The 23,257-nt window shown below is 40.1% G+C and overlaps 1 protein-coding gene across 2 annotated transcripts in view; it reads right to left on the reverse strand.

Annotated features, from left to right (window-relative positions):
• Window positions 1–23,257, reverse strand: part of LOC112859877 (S-adenosyl-L-methionine-dependent tRNA 4-demethylwyosine synthase TYW1) — a 210,959-nt gene that overhangs the window by 17,947 nt on the left and 169,755 nt on the right. The window contains exons 14-15 of one of the 2 annotated variants that reach the window (XM_086692047.1): window positions 16,832–16,942; window positions 7,243–7,410 (exon numbers count right to left, since the gene is read on the reverse strand). In XM_086692047.1, the coding sequence (XP_086548173.1) occupies window positions 7,243–7,410; window positions 16,832–16,942 (279 nt within the window). The remainder of the gene's footprint in view (window positions 1–7,242; window positions 7,411–16,831; window positions 16,943–23,257) is intronic. The other variant, XM_086692048.1, reaches the window with a different exon arrangement.

Here is a 23,257-nt window from a genome sequence, read left to right on the forward strand (position 1 = left end):
CAGGTCCAAGGTTACATCTGAGCTGCTAATGGAAAACACAGAGGCAGAAGGGGGACTGTATCTCCTTGTCCCAGCTGCTTTGTCCAAAGCACACAGGCAGGTCCACCTTCCTCGAGTAGACCGTTTCCAGTGGGCAGCTGTACTTCTCTTTGTCCCTCAAGCTCAGCTTTAGAACCAAAACATGCTGACTTAACTTGAGTTTGTCTGTCTTTCCTTGGTTCAAAGTCAAAGAAACTCACTGAACTTTCTACTCCCACTCACTAAAGAAACCGCCTCTTATCAAGAGCAGAAACACCTTTATCAAGAGTCTAAACAACACCTCTAAATGACAGAACTGTTCAGACAGCTGGGTGGCTCAGCCAGTTGAGCAGCTGACTTTTTTTTTTTTTAATGTTTATTTATTTTTGAGAGAGAGAGAGAGAAGGACAGAATGAGTGAGGGGAGGGGCAAAAGATATGAAGCGGGCTCTGTGGCAATAGCAGAAAGCCCAATGTGGGGCTCAAACTCACAAACCAAAAGATCATGACATGAGCTGAGGCTGGAGACTCAACCGACTGAGCCACCCAGGTGCCCAAAGCAGCGGACTTGATTTTGGCTCAGGCCATGATCTGATTTTGGCTAAGGTCATGATCTCATGATTCGTCCCACATTGGCTCCCTGCAGAGAGCGATTCTTGGGATTCTCTCCTCTCTCTCTCTGCCTCCCTCCACTCGCGCACTCTCTTTCAAAATAAATAAATGGACTGTTAAAAAAAAAAAAAAACAAAAAAACAAAAACTGTTCTACAGAGATTTAAAAAATAATAACCCACTAACAACTATGAAATGCTTTGTATGTGGAATAGCATATGGCAATAACAAGAGCATATGGCAATAACAAGGGCATTTGTACTGCAAATGACCACAGAGTATTCTGGGTATGGATAGGGTAATGCAGATTATAATGGATTCTCCAGAGGCTGTTTGATGCTGTGAAAATTTTACAAGTTAATGCATAATCTTTAAAGGTCACCTAAATGTAAATATTCAACCAATGCTTGGAATCTCTCTAGAATTTTTTTTTTCTTTTAAAGAATTCACCTTACATCTTGGGTTATGTGGTATCCTGGATCAGAGAATTCAAAATTTTTGAAATGGATAAAGAAAGAAATGCCACAATGGAGGGATTTTCCATGCTGCACTTTATGGCAATGTTCTTTTTTCTGCTAGCCAACTTTACTAGAATCAGAAAAGTACAATCTAGTAGATAGGAGAGACTTTCCAAAAGCATGGATTGGCATCAGATTCCTGCTACAGAAAAACAGAAGAAATGGTGAATAGGAAAACAACTGGATTTAACAAGTAGCAGGTCACTGATGACCTATAAAATAGCAAACTCAGTTGAGTATTTATTTGTTGAATAAAGGAATGAATGAATGAATAAATAATAAGGAAGAAGGTAGAGATACAGCAAAATGAGCAAGGACGATTCAGCAACTGCTCTCGGAAGGTACAACTGTGAAAAAGGGAAGGAGACGAAAGTGAAGAGGCTGTTAGTTCACTAAACAAACACCAAGAATCTACTATGCATCAGCTCCTCTAGGAAGTGCTAGAGAGGACAGTCCTTGTGTTCCAGGAACCCACAACTCCTTAGGAAGGCAGCCTTACCTATGTGCATATAGATCTGAGAGAAGTGACCCCCAAGGAGGTTTGTTTTACAGTTTTAAGGAGAATTCAGCAGGTGAACTGAGATGGGGCAGGGTGGTGAATGCACTTCTGGCAGAAGAGGTAGGTATCTTGGGCAAACACAGAGGAAAGAATCATGGCAGTATCTTGTAAAGGGGTAGGGCAGGGGGCGGCCTGAAATAAAGCCAAAAAGGCCCTAATTGTGAAAGCCATCATGATTCAAATAAAATATCTAGGTTTTTCTTTTGCATGCACTGTGAGATAAAAACATGGCAGGGAAACAATGAGCTTGGGGGTGGCAGGATAAACAATGAGGTTGTTAAATGGCCAATACCCACTCTGTTATTTATGAACTCAATGATTTGTTTTATGGATTTGTCTACTCTTTAGGTTTTGTTTTGTCTTCTTCTGTTTCTTTCCTCTGTTTGGTTTTTGGTTATATCTCTGTTTTTAGTACCCTTAAAAAGGCATCCATCTGTAAACTGCTAGCCTACTTCTTAAATGGGACCTGATAGGCTCTGATTAGGATCAGGCAAAGATGTTCTCACAGAAGTTTCAGGAAAATCTTTCCAGTAACACTGCAGGGGCAGCCCTGTAACCATACTGGGTGACACTTAATAAACATAAATAAAACATAATAAAACATAATAAACATAAATAAAGAAAATCTGTTTATGTGGAAACAATCTACTGATGACACAGTGTGCGAAGTGGACTGGCATGCTGGTCACTGAGGAGATACTATACCAAAAACCGTAAATGTCAAAACTGTGTGGTCATAGACTTCTGGTGCTAGACAAAATGGAGGAAATGCACGTCTTCATATTTCTCCCACTATACAGCTAAAATCCCTCAATAGTATATGTAAAGCAAACGTAAGAAGGCTTTGAAGGTAGAGGTAAGAAGGCAGACTGGCTAGGGACCTCGGACCCAAGGAACAACACAGTGATACATTCCCTGGGTTTCATTTTTGGCTCTTCTATCCTTCTGGGTACGGAAGCCCAGAAGCCTGGTTGAAGCCTGCAATCCAGAAACACCAGCGGGCATAAACAATAAAAAAAACAATCTTACAGCGCCAAAAAAATCTGCTTTTCTTGGCCAAAGGACCAGGAAAAGAGCAGCCTAGCAAGACACAAAACTTTTAGATAATAACCAACCTAGGCCACGAGAAAAATGCCTCATTCTCCCCCCAGTCGGTCAGCACCGAGTGGGGACCCCAGACTTCTACATTTGCCCAGCCATGGTGAGCCATAACCTCCCTCCTCACTGCTGGGGAGCTGTCAGAGAAGGTGGAGCGGAGGATCCAGCAACCCCAACCCCTCTCTGTGGTCTCAGTGGAGACCCTGCAGGGAGCACTGACCTCCGCCTGTGGCAGCAAGGTGCCTCTCCCCACCCACGTCAGAGTGGGGACAGAGGAAGCTTAGCAGAGAGCCAAGACTTTTGCCACTGCCTAGGGGCAAGGAGGCCATGTCCATTCCATACCATCCCTGGGGAGCAGTGATGAGGTGGTCCTCCTTTCCTAAATCAGAATGGTATCAGAGGCTATTGAGGAGAAAGCCTGAACTTACACCCCCAAATCAGCCACAACAAAGCTCCCCTCCCTCAACAGGTCAATGAAGGCTGAGTGGTGAGCCTGAATGTCTCAGTAATAAGGCGACACCCACCCACAATACACCTAGGATGAAAGCGAGTTCTGCATTTAATGCCTGACCACTCTCCTCTCTCCTTTTATACCCTTTGTTTCAGACCCTCACCATTTTACCTCTGACTGTTGGGACTATTACAGCAGTTTACAAAAAAAATTTTTTGTAATGTTTATTTATTTTTGAGAGAGAGAGAAAGAGTGTGAGCGGAGGAGGGGCAGAGAGAGAGGGGGAGACACAGAATCTGAAGCAGGCTCCAGGCTCTGTCAGCAGGGCTTGAACTCAGGAACGGCAAGATCATGACCTGAGCCAAAGTCAGACGCTTAATCGACTGAGCCACCCAGGCACCCACTATTATAGCAGTTTTTAACTGAACTGGTTTCTCTTAAAGTCTTGCACTTCATCCCCTGAAATACTGCTAAAGAAATTTTTTTGAAACTCAAATCTGATTGTGTCACTTCTATTTAAAACCCTTCAGTGCCTGCCCATGCTGTACAAAAAAACAGCACAATTAGGATGTAATTCAGTGCCATCAATGCTCTCGCCCCTGGTGAATCACCCCCCTTCCATTCCCTTCAATCCTTCTCTTGACCTTTGGCCACACCAAACTATTTATTCTCCCAATGTGCCAGGCCTCTGCACTTCTCTGTGGACCTTTTCTTAGGCTGTTTTCTGCTTAAATGTCGTTTCTACCTGGGCTGTTACTGAACATCCAAACAGCAACTCCTCTGTGAAGCCTTTCCTGATGGTACCATATATTCCCAACTATGCCTCCTTGGGCTCAATTCTACTCTTCCATCTCGCTCTGATAAAACTTTGGGGTATGTGTTTGTTTTGATAGTTACCTCTTTTTCTGTTAGACCATTCTGAAAGGCAGGGACTATTTTTTTTTTTAACTCATCTTTGTATTCTTTGTACCCAGCATAGTGCCTGACACATCCTGGGTACACAACAAACATGAAATAATGAAGGTCAATCTCAGACTGTCTCCTTATGTTGGCTTGTACCTTGTAGGCTTTGTCTGTTATTGCATTTATCATACTAAAATTTCAGTTGTTTGGTCCCTTCTGAGAACTTCCTGTGCATATGGGCAGGATCATAAAAAGAAACCAGAAGGATGAAAATGGCAGATTATCTGAAAACAAGCAACAGACCAACAGCTGACTTTATCAATGGAATTTAAAAGACAAGAGATTACACTGTGTTGAAAGACAACAAATGTCAACCTAGAATTTTATACCCAGCTAAAATATACATTTCCAGACAAACAAGAGCAGAATTTTCCATCAGCAGATGCCCACTAAAATAAATTTTTAAGAAAGTATTTTTTGGGCAGAAAGAACACAATCCTGTATGGAGAGTCAAAAATGAAGAAAGGAAGAGTGCAAAACAGTGTTAAAGATGCAGGTAAATCTAAATGAACAGTGACTACATACAGCAGTAACAACATTCTCCTTACACACATTTATAATTCATGGACAGAACAATAATAGCATGTGAGTTGGGAAGGGAAAAATGGAGGTTAATAAGGTATTCTAAGGTCCTTGCATTGCAGTTAGAGGGTAAAAGTATTCTTTAACATTATACTTTGATTAGTCAAGGATCATAAAGTCACTTCTAGTACAACCACTAAAAAAAAAGAAAACAGTAAATAATTCCAAAGTAACACCTACTGTGTCTGAGAAAATAAAGGAAGTGCAGAGAGAGAGGGAAGTGCAATTTAAAAAGCATCTGGAGAGGTAGACAGCCTGACCATGCAGGGCCCTAGGGTCACATTAAGGACTTTGATTTTCATGCTAAAAGCAACGGGAGGTCACTGAGGCATCTCAATGGAGTTAGAAAGAACTCTGCCACCAGAGTCAGGATTATTTCCAGAGCACTGCCTCTTTAATCAAATATATTTTTTTTAATGTTATTTATTTATTTTGAGAGAGGGAGAGCGCATGCATGCATGAGTGTGCGTGCATCAGTGGGGGAGGGGCAGAGACAGAGAGGGAGGCTGAGGATCCCAAGCTGGCTCCGTGCTGCCAGCACAAAGCCTGACACAGGGCTCAATCCCACAAGCCGTGAGATCATGACTTGAGCCAAAATCAAGAGTCAGATGCTCAACCTACTGAGCCACCCAGGCGACCCTCAAATAATTTTTTTAAAGGCACTATCTTACCTGAAAAGGTTAACAGTGAATGAAAAACTAGAAAATAAAATTAGGTTTTTGGCTTTAATTTTTAAGATTTGCTTTGTAAGTTAATTAGCTTTGTAGCTATCATTAACATTTCAAATACCAGGTGGCCTTTATTTCTTTGTTCCCTAATGTCCCAGAACATATTCTTCTGTCTAAACATCTGACAGACCACAAGTCAGCTACATACAATCTAACTGCAACCAAAGCATGAGAGCCTTTTAACCTCATGGTTATTGAGACTACAGGATGTGATATTTTAATTGAGCAAATCTCATATTATTAAATGTCATTAACTTGAAAAGCTGTTCAGGAAGTCATTTAGGTTTTTGGGGAGAATATACTGAGTGTTTCATGTTCAAATTGACCCTGACTTTATTTGCATAAAAAGAACTTATGTAAGAAAAGGTAGCCCACCCTTAACCTTTATTATCATATTGGTATTAATCTATCTTTATTGTGATATAATCCACAGACCATAATATTCAGCCTTTAAAGTATACAACTGAGTGACTTTTGGATTAGTCTCAAAGATGGGCAACCAACACCACACTATAATTCTAGAGTATTTCATCATCCCCCAAAGAAATCCCATACCTATTAGCAGTCACTTCCTAGTCTGCTCTTCTCCCAGCACCTGGCAACCACCAACCTACTTTCCATCTCTATGGATTTATCTAGTCTGGATATTTCATACAATCATACAATATGTGCCCTGTTGTGTCTGGGGTTTTTTTTTTTCCCCACCTAGAATAATGTTTTCAGGGTTCATCCATGTCGACTTTTGTTTTGAAGATTATTTATTTTGAGAGAGAGAAAGTGTGAGTGGGGGAGGGCAGAGAGAGAGGGAGAGAGAGAGAATCCCAAGCAGGCTCCACACTAACAGTACACAGCCTGGTGCAGGTCTGGAACCCATAAGCCGTGAGATCATGACCTGAGCTAAAGTCAGATATTTAACTGGCTGAGCCACTTAGGCGCCCCATGTCCACTTAAAAAAAAAAAAAAAAAGTATTTATTAATGGAGAATTTGAACAGAAAACTAGGCAGAGTAGTATAACAAACCTCTATGTGCTCATCATCTAGCCACGACAACAGTCATCTTATCCACACACCCACGTAATTTCACCTCATGTTATTTTAAATCAAACCCAGATGCCACATTATTTCTGTACAAATACTTCTGTAAGGACACGTTGTGATAGCTACTCCAACAATGGCCTTCTGATTAGCAGATTTTCCTTCTTATTTTAATGGCCTACCTTTACCAAGAGCTGAATTTTTCCTTTGCTGGACATTCTTAAGAAATATGCGAGATCTGGGTACTTATTCTGTCTAGTAAAAGTGCTAAAAGGGAAAAATGGAAACCAAAACTCCAGGAAAATTTCTCCAGAGGCTGAGATTCAAAGTGATATAAAATTTGATAAATACTTCAATATTTCTTCTGGAAGTCATATGGGGGTTGTCCACTATTTCAGCTTTCTCTTGTCATTCTGAGGAAGGATTAGAGATTATGACAAGGGTGTTTTTTGCTTTTCTTTTTCAGCATGCACCAACTGCAAACCAGGAGGCCCTTCAAGTGCCTAGCTGAGGGCTAAGAACTAAACAAGAGTACGTGAGCCCAATGGACAGACTGGAGGGCCTTCTTAACGTCTATTTCAGGAAAGGTAGCAAACAAGCAGATATCCACTATAATAAAGACAGGAGAAAATAAAGAGAAGAAAGAAGAAGAAAAGAAGGCATAGTTGAGCTATTCTTACCCTTGTGTGAGCTATCAGGAGGCAGTTGGAATGTTCATGTTCACAAGCAATTTCATAGTTGGGGATGAGAGCCACCAACTCGCGGACAAAGTGTACCACCTCCTCGTGCCAGGGTACGTTGGCCATGGTGAGACTGCTTGCTGAACTCTCTCCACAGTAGGTGACACCCTGGGGAAGCAAGACAACAGAGGCAATTACGGACCTAATTTAAATGAAATCAACAAAGAGTTTCAGAGCCAGAAAGGCTTCTAGAGGGAATCTACCCCATCCCACCCAATCCAATCCAATTCAATCCAAAAGTGAAGAAAGTAACAGTGAATTAGAGATGATAAAATCTGCTTAGGAGCTCCCAGGCGGATGGCCTTCCCACCCTGTGACTGAGGGTGCTTGGGTACTGTGCTCAGTGCTGTCACAATCCATGCTGTCTAGGCACAACAATGTATTTGAACCAACAACATATCTTTTCATTCAGATTTCTTGGTGCACTGTAAGAGGTTAATGCCCAAAGGATTATAAATCTCATACGCTAATAATGGAGGCATGGTTGGCACAAAAATTCACCAAACAGTTTATTCACTGGGAAAATAAGATGAGCCCCCATTTCCCAATACAACTTAGGTTTGATAAAGGTTGATAAGATTCTTCTGCAAAGGGCCAGCTAGGGATCCCTTTGAAAGTATTCTTTAAGGAGATTACTTTCTGTACATGGATATGTATAAACACAGAATTGTGCCAAACAGGAAATACATTTGTGGCTATACATGCATACCTTTCACACACTTACATGCATATACATGCATTTCGCCTCTACAGAAATTTCTGAGTTGTACAAATGCGGTAAGGTAAATTGGCTTCTAATGCTTTAGAACACTATCTGACAGCCCACGCCTATAGGACCCCAAAGTTTTATAATTAAGTTCTCTATTTGGTTAAGTTACATAATGATAAATTTTCTGATAATAAGCGACATCTTAATTTTGCAGGCTCTTTACTCCAGAATTAAACTTTCTGGACAAGTGTTTTGAATATTCTAGACATGCTGCTACTAAGGAGGGAATAACTAAAATAAAAAGATATGCACTCACACACTCTGTCTCACTCACACAGACGCAGACAGACAGACACACACACACACAAAGACACACACATGCAGAGTAGAGGGGATGGGATACCACTGAATGAAAAACCCATGGATGAGACTCAGATGAACTCTGCAAAATGATCTACTCCAGATGACTACTCAAAAAGATTCCCATTATGCTAAACCGTGACCTTTGCTGAACATAAACTAGAGGCAACCCAGCTCAGTTGTAACAATCAAGAGCATCATCTCTATCAGCCCAGTGATTTTAGAAACTTCATTAAACCAAGTTGGAGTTTTAGGTGATTAAAAAAAAAAGCAAGTACTACAACAGTTCTGAAAATCTTTAGGAATGGCTGAAAAATTGTGCTAAACTTACCGGAATGTATACCAAACACGAAAACAATTTATTGATAGGTCAAATTAGTCATAAAAATGAACTTTACTTCAACTTAAGTACTTTTTATGATACTGTGAATTATATGAAAAAGCATGTACATAGTAGCTAATTCAAAGGAACTTATTTTTCATATTAAAAAAAAATTTTTTAATGTTTATTTTTGAGAGAGAGAGAGTATGAGCAGGAGAGGGACAGGGAGGAAGGGAGGGAGGGAGGGAGGGAGGGAGAGAAAAAGAGAGAGAGAGAGAGAGAGAGAGAGAGAGAAGGATATGCAGAATCGGAAGCAGGATCCAGGCTCTGAGCTGCCAGCACAGAGCCCGATGTGGGGCTCGAACCCATGAACCGTGAGATCATGACCTGAGCTGAAGTTGGATGCTTATCCAGCTGAGCCACCCAGGTGCCCCTATTTTTTAGATAAGATCTTACATCTATGACAATAGCTTTGGAAAATATTATTTCTTATTCGCCAATAATAAATCATGAACCATCAAGGACAGATTTGGTTTGGGAAGGAAATGAGAGAATGAGCGCCATGGTTCATTACTAGGTCTTCACATAATACTTTCCCATACACTCACATGACGCTTCATAGTTAACTAAGTTCTTCACATAAAAGTTCTCATTTTAGCCAGGCAAAATCCTCTGGGGTAGGCAGTATGGGCAACTTTCTGAGCCTCTGTGACATGAATGGGCTCTGTGAATTACTCTGTGGAGTCACCTTTGGGAACCCCTGAGCCTTCCCTCAGTTGGGCTCCTGATGTCCCCCTCCTCTGGTGTTCCCCTCTCTGCTCTGGCTACTTCATTCTGCACTCCGGTCTAATGGCTGACTTGCCCTGACTTTATTCCTGATCACACTTTACCTAAACTATCTAAAAGTGCTTCCTTTTCTATGACATCACAGTTGTCTGCCACCTTCTCATCCCGCCACCATCCTGCCCCCACCCCATCTATCACCAGCACCAAGTTTTGCCGTCATAACTTTAAAAAAAGAATGAACTCAAGAAAACAGATGGGTACCGTGTGGCAACTGAAAAACACTCACTTTGTAATCTCCAGGTTGAGGAGTGGCAAGCAGAGACCCAAAGAAAGTTCCTCAAGAACAAAACCACTTATGCACCCCTGGATTTGTAGTGAAAAGCATAACCCACGCCATTACATTGGTGCCTTTTGGATGGATCACTCTGCTGTAGGACATGGAAGCCATAAGGTCCTATATTGGGTGCGTGGACACTTTACCTGGGGATTCAAGGTCTGTGGGAAGAGTAGTATTTTGGCAGTTTGATTGATATTCTAATTAAACTGAACGTCAAAAGACTCCTATTGTTTTTGTTTCCTATAGTCTAATGAGAAATGTTGTTGTCTTCATGACTTTTACTTTTTGCACAATATACCCAAAACGTGTCACTCCATCCTAAAAATGCTTCAACAACTCTTCCCAGACACACACACACAGGAAAACAAAAAACAGCCCAACCTTCTCAGCATGGCACATGAGGCCTTCTTTTTTTTTTAAGTTTATTTATGTATTTATTTTCAGAGAGAGACAGAGAGAGAGAAGAAGAGAGAGAATCCCAAGCAGGTTCTACACTGTCAGCACGGAGCCCAACGCAGGGCTACAGTCCACAAAACGGTGAGATCATGACTTGAGCCAAAACCAAGAGTTGGATGCTCAACTGACTGAGCCACTCACGAGGCTTTCTTAAGTGGACTGCCCTCCTCAGCATCCAGTCTTTACTTGGCTAAATTTCCCACCATCTCTTTAATCTCTGTTCAAGAACCCCTACCCAACCTGATCCCAAGCTCATCATATCTGGTACATAGCTTGTACCAACTGGTATAATTACATGTGTAAATTCTAAGCTTGTACAGGCAGGGGCTGTGCTCTGTTCTTCTCTGTACCCCCAACCAATCTATGCTGAATGACCTAAAGATCAAGTCACATATTTTATATGACATTAAACTCCAGAACTCTTTTCTGATATAATATAAAATTTCATTCACATTAATCTGGATTTTTCTACTCTTTTCTCCCCTCTACTCTTTAATGCTTGATGACAAAGCAACTGAGGAATACCAGTCAGGGACTGCTACATGAATAACCGCTAATATTCCTTATCTTTGTGTAGAGAAAGACAATGAGGTCAGGCTAAGGCATTTGTTTTGCAAAAGGCACGCGACAAGGATTGAGCTCTGTAGACAGCTACAGTGCCAACAGCATAAAAGAGGTTTAAATCATCTGACAACAAATAATTACTAAGCACTTACTATTATTCTCAAGGTGCAATGCAACGCAGGGAATATAAAGACAGTATTTCATTTACAAATGGATTGTGCTATGAAAGTTTTTCAATAAGGCAGATGTTTAGAACTTGATACACATTTTCACAAACAAGCAAGCAAATAATGATCACTAAGGTTCTAGGGATAGCAAATAAAGGCCTATTTAAGCCTAATGAAACTAAAATATGTGTTTATTTACAGGGAATCAAACAGAAAAATAGTTTATGAGACTAGCAATGAAAGAAAAGCGGGAACAATAAAATAAAGAAATAGCTTCTATTGATTTAGTTTAAATAAATGTGCTTAATGAGAAGTGATCTAAACATTTACTGAATCTGGGCATACATTATCTCACTGAATTCTCAAAACAAACCTATTAAAATGATACTGTTATTCTAATTCTAATATGGAGGAAATTTAGATGCAGAGAAGATCTACATCAGTACTTTTTCAGAATGTATCAAAGCTGTGCTCTTCCCCATTCCCCATGAGGCTCCAGAGTGCAGATTAGGAGAGACCCCCTGTGCGTGCACACTTGCACACGCCTGGAAAACACAAGACATGAACAGTACTTGTTTGCTTCTGCAGGGAACCCAGGCATGTCACTAGCCTAGGGTCAATTTGTATTATCAATTTCCTAGCTTCAAGGCATTTATTTATGTGACCATGAGGTACTATTTAAATTTTAATGCCAGGCCCTGGGAGACCCCCCCCCCCTTTTTTTAAATCAAGAGCATAGGTGAAAGATAAGCTTCCAAGGGCCATTCTATGTCAGTGGGTAAATTCTGTCCTAATTTGTGCTTTCATTGAAGGCAAAAGGGCCTCATGTTCCATCCTTTAAACCCAAGTCTCATCTCTATCAGAGCTACAAAGTACCACCAGGGTGGTCTTTTTTGAGTCCCAAAGGAACTCCCTTACAGACCTGACAGATGGCCATGCTGTCAAAAGTATGTTTATTATAACACAGTTACTTCTAAGTGTTTGTTTTTAGAGGAAGCTGAGGTTACTTAGCCTACCATATCGCTAGTTCTCATCAAATGTTTTTCAGAGAGGGTTTTTACTATTATTACTTTATTAAATGTTATTATTTTAAGTAATCTCTAACCCCAGTGTGGGGCTCAAACTCATGACCTGGAGATCAAGAGTTACCAACTGAGCCAGCCACATGTCCTCGTTACCATTACTTTTAAAACTCCTCCAATTTAGAAAATTTTTAACTTTTTTTAATTTTAGAGACAGCGAGAGTGAGAGAGAAAGAACGGGCAAGTGCTCCCTTTGGCAGCACATATACTAAAATTAGAACATGCGTGGGCACTTGGTGTGGGGGGAGGGGTGAAGGGAGGAAGAGCAAGAGCCAGAGCGAGAGCGAGAACGAAACCCAAGCAGGCTCCACTCGGCGTGGAGCCAGACGCGGGGGCTGGATCCTACAATTCTGGGATCATCAAGAGTCAGACACTGAACCCACTGAGCCACCTAAGCGCCCCCCCACCCCCACAAAATTTAAATTTAATTAATTAGACAACAACAAAAATGCCTTTTCAGACTTAAATAGTTTAACTCTATTGAACAGAAAAGGCTGCCTTCTCCTTTACTGATTTCGTTTCAATCAGTGGGATTACAAAAATGATGCCCGCTCACTCTAATAATTCGCAGGGCATGGAAATATGAAAAACAGAATTACTAAGCCTTTCCCTGCCCTTCTTCCAAATTACAACACTGTGAACAGTCTGATATAATCCTTCCATACTTTTCTTATATAAATACATCCAAACATATACTGCTAAAAATATAATCAGGGGCATCTGGGTGGCTTAGCTGGTTAAGCATCTAGCTCTTGATATCAGTTCAGGTCATGATCTCATGGTTTGTGAGTTCGAGCCCTGAGTCAGGGCTCACAGCACAGGGCCTGCTTAAGATTCTCTCTCCCTCTTTCCCTGCCCCTTACCCCACTCATCTCTCTCTCAAAATAAAGAAGTAAACTTTTAAAATATATATAATCAAATAATAAACATTATTCTATAACTTGTTCTGTTTCTGAAGTATACTATATTCTGCAAACATCCCTTTTCTACTTCAGTTTAAAAGGAAGATACTTCAGGGGCGCCTGGGTGGCTTAGTCGGTTGAGCGACCGACTTCGGCTCAGGTCATGATCTCACGGTCCGTGAGTTCGAGCCCCGCATTGGGCTCTGTGCTGACAGCTCGGAGCCTGGAGCCTGCTTCAGATTCTGTGTCTCCCTCTCTCTCTGCCCCTCCCCCACTCATGCTCTGTCTATCAGAAATAAATAAACATTAAAAAAAAATTTTTTTAAAGAAAGATACTTCATTACCCTGCAGGACAAATGAGAGCTGAATTTAACAAAGCAATGAGATCCAGTCCTCAGTGGCACAGGTACACTTAACAGAGGCCATTTCATTCTCAAACCTTCTATAAGAAACAAGCTGATCATCAACATGCTTTCCCTTGGTACGACTATTACCTGTTACGTTATATTTTATCATTCATGTAAGAGTGTTAAAATTGTGATTATATTACATATTTCTTCAAGAAACTTTTAAATAAAATCTCTCCAAGTGGCTCATTTTACTTGAGCCTTGGCCTTGTTCAATAAGACCATCCATTTCCCAAACAGCATGTCCATATCAAATTTTCTATCTCTGGTGCTTTGATGAGGCCTAGCACATAGAAAGAGCTGAAAGATATCTGTTGAATGCAGGGGTAAAACAGTAAAGTGGAAATCTCATGTGAAAGAAACCATGTCATTATAACATCTCAGGTATAGACAGAGGGTATTACGTTAATAGTCTGTCAAACTAAAAAAATACCCATCGGAGGATTATACTGTTTACAAAGTAGCTATCTTTCTTTTAAAAATAATACCGGGTGATTCTTTTCAGATTGTAAAAGATGTCATACATTATAGAAAACATGACTGCAAAGAAGGAAAGGAGGAAGGGAGGGACAGATGGAAGCAGAAAAAAGGTGACTGTATGATCCAGAAACTTGCTTTATAATGGAAGTTTTACTCCAACATCACTGGAGACAGCATTCTTTAATAGCTAAATCATAAATTAAAACACCATTAATCCCTGACATTGGCAAGGTTTGCTTAAGCCAACAAATATACTGCAGATGTAGTTTGCATCTCTGCATCATTAGAGTTCTTGCCAAGAGTAGCCTTTTAAAATTAAGAGCAATTTCAAAAGAAAAGAGTGTCTTTGGCCTGACCAGGGATAAAATGCTGAACACTCAGACAGCAATATTTTATCTCTTCCCACCTCCCTGCTGCTCTAGGCTATAGTACCACAGAAAGCTGAACAGACAGCTGTAAAAATGAACTATCCTCTGAAATGACAGAGTGAAATGACATACACTGAAGAGTCGGGTTTTCAGAGACAGGGCGGAATTTTCTGGTCACGTTTTCTCATTCTGTGGATTCTTAGTTGTCCAGAAAAGCCATTTGCCTTGTAACAGTCCACAGCTTTAACTACCATGGCACGCTGATGCCTTCCAAATGATTACTGCCAGCCCTGTCTTATCCCCAGAACTCCAGGCGTATATAACCTCTGGCCTATTTGAACCTATATGTGGATATTTAAAAGGTCCTCAAATGATTAAGGCCAACAAAGAACTCGTGAAATTACTCCCCAAACTTGCCTGCCTCCTCCGCTGGTCTTTCCCGCTTCAGTAAACTGTTCCACATCCGCACGATTGCTTAAGCCAAAATCCAGGTGTTGTTCTTGATTTCGTTTGTTCTTTCACTGCCTGTGTCTCGTCTGGCAACACGCTGTATTGGTTCCACTTCCACGATTTATCCCAAATGCACCCACTCCTCTCCAATCATATTGCCAATGACCTTCCCCCCCAAGCCATAACGTCTCGTTTTATAACCACTCTCACTCTGAGCTCTGTAATCCGCCCATGACAGCAGCAGGGTGATCTTTTAAAATCATAAACCAGACTATTAAAAAGCTTATCATTAAACTTAGTATAAAATCCAGGTCTTTTCTTGCTTGAAAATTCTAACACGGGGCGCCTGGGTGGCGCAGTCCGTTAAGCGTCCGACTTCAGCCAGGTCACGATCTCGCGGTCCGTGAGTTCGAACCCCGCGTCGGGCTCTGGGCTGATGGCTCGGAGCCTGGAGCCTGTTTCCGATTCTGTGTCTCCCTCTCTCTCTGCCCCTCCCCCGTTCATGCTCTGTCTCTCTCTGTCCCAAAAATAAATAAAAACAAAACAAAAAAAAAAAACCGTTGAAAGTTCTAACAAAATTTGGCCCCATCCCACCTCTGTGATTCATCTTGTGTCTCTGCCAACTCCAACTGCCCTCCTGATCTCACATGGGACCCCCCGACTTGAATACTTATTTGTTTGCCATCTGCCCAAAATGCTCTGATCCCCTGGTGACTGCACTGCTTCTTACTATTTAGGAATCAGTTGTAGAAGAGTCGTCTCCTCCATTAGATTTCATAGGCGGAAGAAAAGACTTCTGCCTATGAAATCTAAAACAGCCAATCACAATGTCTACCAAAACAATTATCTGCCCTTTGGCACATCAATCCACTTATAGGAATCCATCATCCCAAAGAAATACTGCCAAAAAACGGGCCAGGGACAACCAGGCACTACCACCTCCTACTGTAAGTATACAATACCACCAACTAAATAATCTTAAAATGCAAACACATACACACACACATCTGATCAATCTTCTCTTGATCTAACTACCAATCTACAGGAAATACAGGGGGCAAAGGAACAAGCAATTAGCAAAATCTAAAATATAGACAGAGGGAACTAGCCTCTAATTGACACATTTTCTTCAACAAACTTACTGGTGTGGGGGCAGGGGGAGCAGAGTAAAGAGAGAACACATGAAAGAGGAACTAACAGATTAAAAGAAATTTAAGAAAGAAAGAATCCAGTTACAGTTAATGATCCTTATTTGGATCTAGATTCACAAATACTATTTTAATAAGAAATAGTTGGTCAAGTCTGAAACCTTCTATTTCCAATACTTAAGAGACTCTTGTTAAAACTGTTCAATTATGAGAACAGTATTCTGAATAAGTGTATATAGTGAGTGTATATCTTTTAGAGACATATACAGTTATAGATGAGCCATATAACGTAGGGTTTGCTTCAAAATAATAGGATATGGCAGAGAAAATGGGTAGAGGTAGAACTGAAACAAGACTGGTCATGAGTTGGTAATTTTTGAAGCTGGGTGAACAGATGGAGGTCATTAGACCAATCTCTCTATTTCTATATATGTTTGAAATTCTCCATAATAAAAGTTTAATTTACTTTAATTAAAAAAATTTTTTTATGTTTATTTTTGAGAGAGTGCGAGCGGGGAGGGGCAGAGAGAGAGGGAGACACAGAATCCAAAGCAGGCTCCAGTCTCTGAGCTGTCAGCACAGAGCGCGACGCGGGGCTTGAACCCAAGAACCATGAGATCATGACCTGAGCCCAAGTCGGACGTTTAACCAACTGAGCCACCTAGTCAACCCTAAAAGTTTATTTTAAAGCCAAACAATTACTCACTGTAACACTATTTTATTTCTCAGCATACTAACGTTACTATGTAGTTTTTAATTATTCATTTTGCACTGACTGCCTCCCTCTCAATAAATATAAGCTTTATAAGAGCAAAAGCTCGGTCTTTACTGTTATTATCCCCATTGCCTAGAATGGTGCCACGTTCTTGATTAATATTTCTGAATGAATAAATAACACATCTGGGACCTCCTATAGAGTTTTATAAGGTACTAACTTCACCACAACAAAGCACCATAGGAAGTGGGATGACATTGGCCAGCAGGAGCTCACCTTCACTTCGATGAAGTCAGGATTCCCCAGGGACACCAGCTCGGCATAGGCCTGGAGTTCATCTACATTCCACGCTTTCACTAGAGTCAGCCTGTACACGGTACGCTGTTGCTGAAACAAAGGAAAAGCCAACTTCGTTTTTATCTTCGTGGAAGTCACACCTAGGAAGGCTTTCAAATTTCTTCAATCCCCTAGAGACCCAGGTAATGTGAAATTCAGCCAGAACTTTTTTTTTTAATTTTTAAAAAATGTTTTATTTATTTTTAAGACAGAGAGACAGAGCACGAGCAGGGTAGGGGCAGAGAGAGAGAGATACACACACAGAATCCGAAGCAGGCTCCAGGCCCTGAGCTGTCAGCACAGAGCCTGACACGGGGCTCAAACTCACGAACTGTGAGATCATGACCTGAGCCGAAGTCGGACGCTTAGCCAACTGAGCCACCCAGGCGCCCCCAGCCAGAACTTCTACAAGCCAAAGTTATATTTTGTAGAAAGATGAAAAAAAAAATGAAAACAATATAATAAGATTCCCATAAGCCTTTTAAGGGCACAGATATTGGCATGTTATCTTTTCTCACTCACAATCTCTACCACTACATTAGGCACCCAAATGTTTCTTGAAAACGACACACTGAATTAGATTTAGTAAGGAATAGTAAATTGACCAAATAGTTTAAGACTGTTGAAAATTAATTCAAATAACCTTCAGGCTTTCAGGTACCAATCACTCAAGTGTTTATGACAAGAATTTCTAATTACTCTTCTCTTCTTTCCTGCTTTCTTAACATTTTAATGATCTCCTGTTGGCAGAAAAGGCACATTTATGAACTGTCAGTATTGTCACCTGTTTACCACTTAACCAAAAGAGGTAGTGGTTTTCTGAAAAGCAATTAGACAACAGACATCAAAGGCTTTAACAAGTTTATGCCCTTTGACTTTGTAGCTCTCTCCCTTCCAGGACCCGAGACAATTTTTCAAACGTTCAAAGCGTTATTGAAACATCTCAGGACAGTATGAAAAAGAGGTTAAAATCTTTTTTTTTTTTTTTTAACGTTTATTTATTTTTGAGACAGAGAGAGACAGAGCACGAACGGGGGAGGGTCAGAGAGAAAGGGAGACACAGAATCGGAAGCAGGCTCCAGGCTCTGAGCCATCAGCACAGAGCCCGACGTGGGGCTCAAACTCACGGACCGTGAGATCATGACCTAAGCCGAAAGTGGGACGCTTAACCAACTGAGCCACCCAGGTGCCCCAAAAGAGGTTAAAATCTAAAGCAAGACTGGGGAGCGGGACCTAGGACTTGCCTATAACCAGTAGTATATGGTGGAGGCGGGGTCTATGTGCATAGGCACGCAGGGCCACACCCATCTGGAGCAAGTTCCCGGATAATATCCATGCTGCTACGACGCACAGCATGTTTTAAGCAGTGAGGCTCTAAATACTTGAGAGAAAAAGTGAGGCGAGAGAGGAACAAAATGATACCAACCTCTCTACCTTTGCCTATGTTTGAAGATTTCCATAATTAGTGAAAGAGAAGAAACACTCGAGATCTTCGATGAACAAAAGGAAAAGATCTCCGCTGAACAGTATTTGGCAGCCATACCAGAAAATGTACTCAAAAATTACTTTAAAACACAGTATATAATGCATGAAAAGACAGAGATCTTCCAGATTCCCTTTACGTATAAAGCCAGAATTCACTTAACAAAAACGGGTAGAGAACAGCAGACCAATCTCACTTGTACTTATAGATACAAAAATCTTATAGAAACTTTAGCAAATACAATTCAGCAGTATGTTGAAAATTCTAGGAATGCAAAGATGATTCGATATGTGGTTATATATTAATATAATTCATCACAGAGTTCAACACAGAAAAGTACACGCAATCATCTTCACAGACACACAAAGGTATTTGGTATAATTTAAAAGCCATCCTTAATTTGAAAACAAAACAGAGTAATCAAATCAAAAACCATTTGGCAAACTACACAATTAAAAAACACAACATAAAATGGTCAATGTCATTCTCAGTGGCTTATGAAAAATACAGGCACTCCCATTTAGTCAGACTAACAGAAGAATGTCCACTCTGTTATTTTTATGAACACTTCCCTGAAAGTTAAAATCCAAGCAATAAAGCAAGGGAGCAAGAATTGCTGGACACTACACAAAAAATAATTACTTGCAAATGATGTAACTGGCTTCTTGGAAACCTAAGAAAATCAACTAAAAAGTTGTATTAAGGAAAAGTATAAAAATGAACTGCCTTCTTAGCATGGATCAGTGGAATGAATATGGGCGCTGGGGCCGGACCAAAGCCCAGACCACACACTTAGCTATTTTCATCTCCCTGTCCTCAGTTTCTACCCTGTGAAAAATGGGGGTCCTACACAGGATTAAAAGCTTCAACCCGTGTAGAACTTAGAACCCCAAGAAGTATTAGCTACTATATGCCAGCAGCAACCAATTATGAAATACAAGGCAAGGAAAATTCCACTTACAACTATAAAATACATCTATAAAATATCTAGTGATTAGTTTATGAAATAACATGGACACTGAAGAAAATAAACTTTTCTGAAAGACCTAAACAAAAACTCACTACATGGAGAGGCATGATAGATTTATAATATAATGTTAACTCCAATGGGAGTTTATAATTCCTTTGGACAAATAAACTGGCAATGATACCAACAATAACAAGAAAAGGAGTTAGCAGTTACTCAGCACTGACTACATGCCAGCTGTTATTGTAAGTGCTTAACATTGGAGCGAAGAGTCCAGTACCTGTCTACTCTTTACAACAAATCTTACAAAACAGGTTTGATTATCTTCACATCACAGTTGTGAAATCGAGACCTTGAGCTGTTAGATAAATGTCCCAAAGTCACACAGCTGGAAAGCGGCAAAGCTGGCATGTGAACCCAAGGGGCATGGCCCTCTCTGCTTTGCTAAACCTTTTCAAATTGTGAAACAAAACATACAAAGAGAAATGTATATAAGACACATCTGTATAGCAAAAGGGGTTAACACAAAGAACATACCCATCACCCAGTCGCTATCCGCTCCCTCTGTCCCAAAGATACCCAATACCATTATTCTTTTGTGTCTTGCTTCTGTCATCCAACATTTTCAGAAAATCCATCCGTGTTGCTGCACGTTGACATTTGCTCATTTTCCTTGTTAGCCAGTACTCCATCATTTGAATATACAACAATTCATTCGACCATTCCCCCAACGATAGACATCTGGATCATCTCCACTTTTTAGCTGTTCTAAAACAGTGCTGTTGTATTTTTATCACACTAGAGTTTAATTTTGCCTGTTTCAGGAAATTGTATAAAATGCTATTATGACTTATACTCAATTAGGTCTGGCTTCTTTCACTGAATTTGATGTTTGTGAGATTAAACATACTGCTGTGTATCTATTATGTGAATATACTACTAGTGGAAGTTTTGGTTATTTTCCAGTTTGGGTCCTACCAAAATAGTGTCTGTTGCCCTCCGTGTTATTATACTTCACTCTTGAGATGCACAAGAGCATGTATTTTTCTTGGATGCACCTACGTGTGGAAATGCTGGGTCACAGGAGGTGTATTCATACAGTTTCAGCATATACTGTCAAACTGGTTTCCAAAGTGATTTTACAAAACTTTCACCTGCAGTGTCTCAGGGTTCCAGCTCTTTCTCTTCCTTAACCACACTTGGAGTTTTCAGTCTTTAAATTTTGCCACTCTTGCATTGTCTATTTTGTATTTGCCTGACTACTAAAGAAGTTGATTATGTTTCCGGCCATTTGGATGCTGGCTATTGGGAAGTACTTGTTCAAGTGTTTTAAATATTTCTGTATTGGGCTGTCTTCTTCCTACTGACTGTTTTTTGTTTTGTTTTGTTTTTTTCAAATGCTTTATATATCCTGGCTATAAGAGAGCTGTTATAAAGGCCTTGGAAACATTTCCATTCACTTTATGGCTTTCCTTTTCACTTTCTTCGTATCTTTTGATTAGCAGAAATAGCTAATTTTCATACCTTTTTATCTATAGCATACTTATATCAAATTGCTACAAAGAGAAACATTATGGGGTTACTGGAAAAGGAATGTTAGTGGATTTGATTAGTTCATTTCAAATTATCAACTTTGCATTCTGGGTTTTGCTGTGACTATGGGGAGCTTGTTCAATGGAATCATTTCAGAGATTTTATTTAAAGTCTGTTTAAAATTAGTTAAAGCAGTTCCTAAGGTCTACAGAAGAACAAAAGGGTGGTACACTCTAGTTAGATTAGATTAAAACAAAAACTGGGTGCAGATGTTTCTTGAAAGGTGAAGGCTGGAATTTCCTCTGCAAAGGAAATACTTACCATTGCTATTTTATCTTCTGTTAAAAAAGAAAAAAAAGTTGGAGTGTCAACTGTATTCATTTCATTTGAATTAAACTTATTTTTTTCAGTTTGGAGATTTAGTAATTTTAATTTGCATAGGTTCTGGAATGGTTATTACTGCAGAATTTTCTGAATGTGGCATGTTATCTCATAGGGACAGTTATATAAAAATAGGATGAATATAAAAATAGGATGAAGGTATTGACTTCAGACAAACAGTTTACCTACTTGCTGTTCAATGTATAGTGTTATTTGTAAAATGTCACAGTGTGACTTGTCAAAAATGTCAAGAAGTTGGCATCTTATAATTTCATATATTTTCTGTTTGAGAGTCTAAGATCCCCCCAACCTGCCCCAGTGGTCTGCACACAGTAACAGAATTTTGAAAGTAATATCACATCAAATGTGGTTGGTCCCTAGCAAGAGACCTAGATGTTCACCTCGAAATTTTCGATCAGATCTTTGCGACAGATTTTAAATTTGGGTTTTAACTTGTGTTGTTTCTTAGAGGGAAGTAATAGATGAACTGAAAATACACGGGGTGAAAACTAAGGTCAAAATACCTAAGGTAAATGTTAAATGTTTATCAAGGGGAACCGAGGCAGAAAAAGATTTTAAGTGCAAAGTAGAAAAGGCCCGAGTAGTCAGGAAGGCCAGGAGAAAGGAGGAAAAAGAACCACAGAGTAACAATTAAGCTACGGCTCTTGGCTCTGGAATCGGCGGTGTGCGTTCAGGCACGCACCCTCTGCCTCTGTAAAATGGGGACAGCACCAGTACCAGTATCTTGTAGTATGGTTGTAAAGTCCAAAGAACTAAAACAACGGTCTTAGAACATGGCCTGGCACAAAGAAAGGTATGAATAAATTTCGGCTACCATCACCACCACCACCAGCAGCTCCACAGATTCATCACAGGTATCAACCAATAGTCACCGGGTCCCTCTCTATGCTGGGCCTAATTCTAGGTGCTAGAGATACAGCAGCGAACAAAGCCAAGTGCCAACTGTTGTGTCATTTACATTCTAGTCTGACAAATAAACAAAACCAGAGTCAGAAAAAAATTAGTGACCATAGTAATGCCAAAAGAGGAGAGGAGCTGGGAAACCAGCAGAGGTTACGACTCCACCACTGATGCCTTTTGCACCATCTTCTCAATTTATAAAAACCAAACTGAATACTGACCAAATTGTATGTTTGTCAAAAATTAATTCTGAATGGCTTAAAGCCAAAAAACAACTTAAAATTGAAACAGTCCCTCACTGGGGTGCCTGGGTGGCTCAGCTGGTTAAGCATCCGACTCTTGATTTTGGCTCAGGTCATGATCTTGCAGTTCGTGAGACTGAGCCCCGTGTCAGGCTCTGCACTGAAGCCTGCTTGGGATTCTTTCTCTCTGCCCTGCTCATGCTCTCTCTCTCTCTCTCTCAAAAATTAAACTTTTAAACACACACACACACACACACACACACACACACACACAAAATCCCTCACTGATGACCATTGTTTCTAAAAGCAAAGAACATTTAATGCCTCTACTAGAAGTTGGGCAACCTATCAAACTCCTTAGAAAGCATGCCTTGTTGTTGAAATGGCTTTAAACTAAGCTTTATACTATCTGTGGAAGACAAAACAAAATGTGTCAACTTGGTAAGTCAAATAAACAAAGAATGAAAAGGTAAATTCAAAGATATAATTCATGATGCAACCAAATGAAACATTCTTTATGCTCAAAGATAAGCAGGAAAACTGTTATTATAGAATTACTCTCTAAATAAAGTAACCAACCAATTTCAAGCTTAATGAACAACTGAAAATTCCAATAAAGGAAAGAGGGCAAAACAAGATAATAAACCTCAGTGAAGAAAATCTGATCCAGTGGGAAAAGAAATCATTTAAAGGAAACACATCAATTCATTAATAATGCTTATTTCCCAAAAAGGAAGAGAAAGATTGTAGGCTTATTATTTAAATTTCTTTTTAAAGGCCCATAAAACACTACAACGTGTACTAACATACACATTACAAAAGTCTCAAGAGAGAAAAGA

Source organism: Puma concolor, chromosome E3, assembly GCF_028749965.1.
Source record: "Puma concolor isolate L17-30 chromosome E3, mPumCon1.1.hap2, whole genome shotgun sequence".
In the NCBI taxonomy this organism is placed as follows: Eukaryota; Metazoa; Chordata; class Mammalia; order Carnivora; family Felidae; genus Puma; species Puma concolor.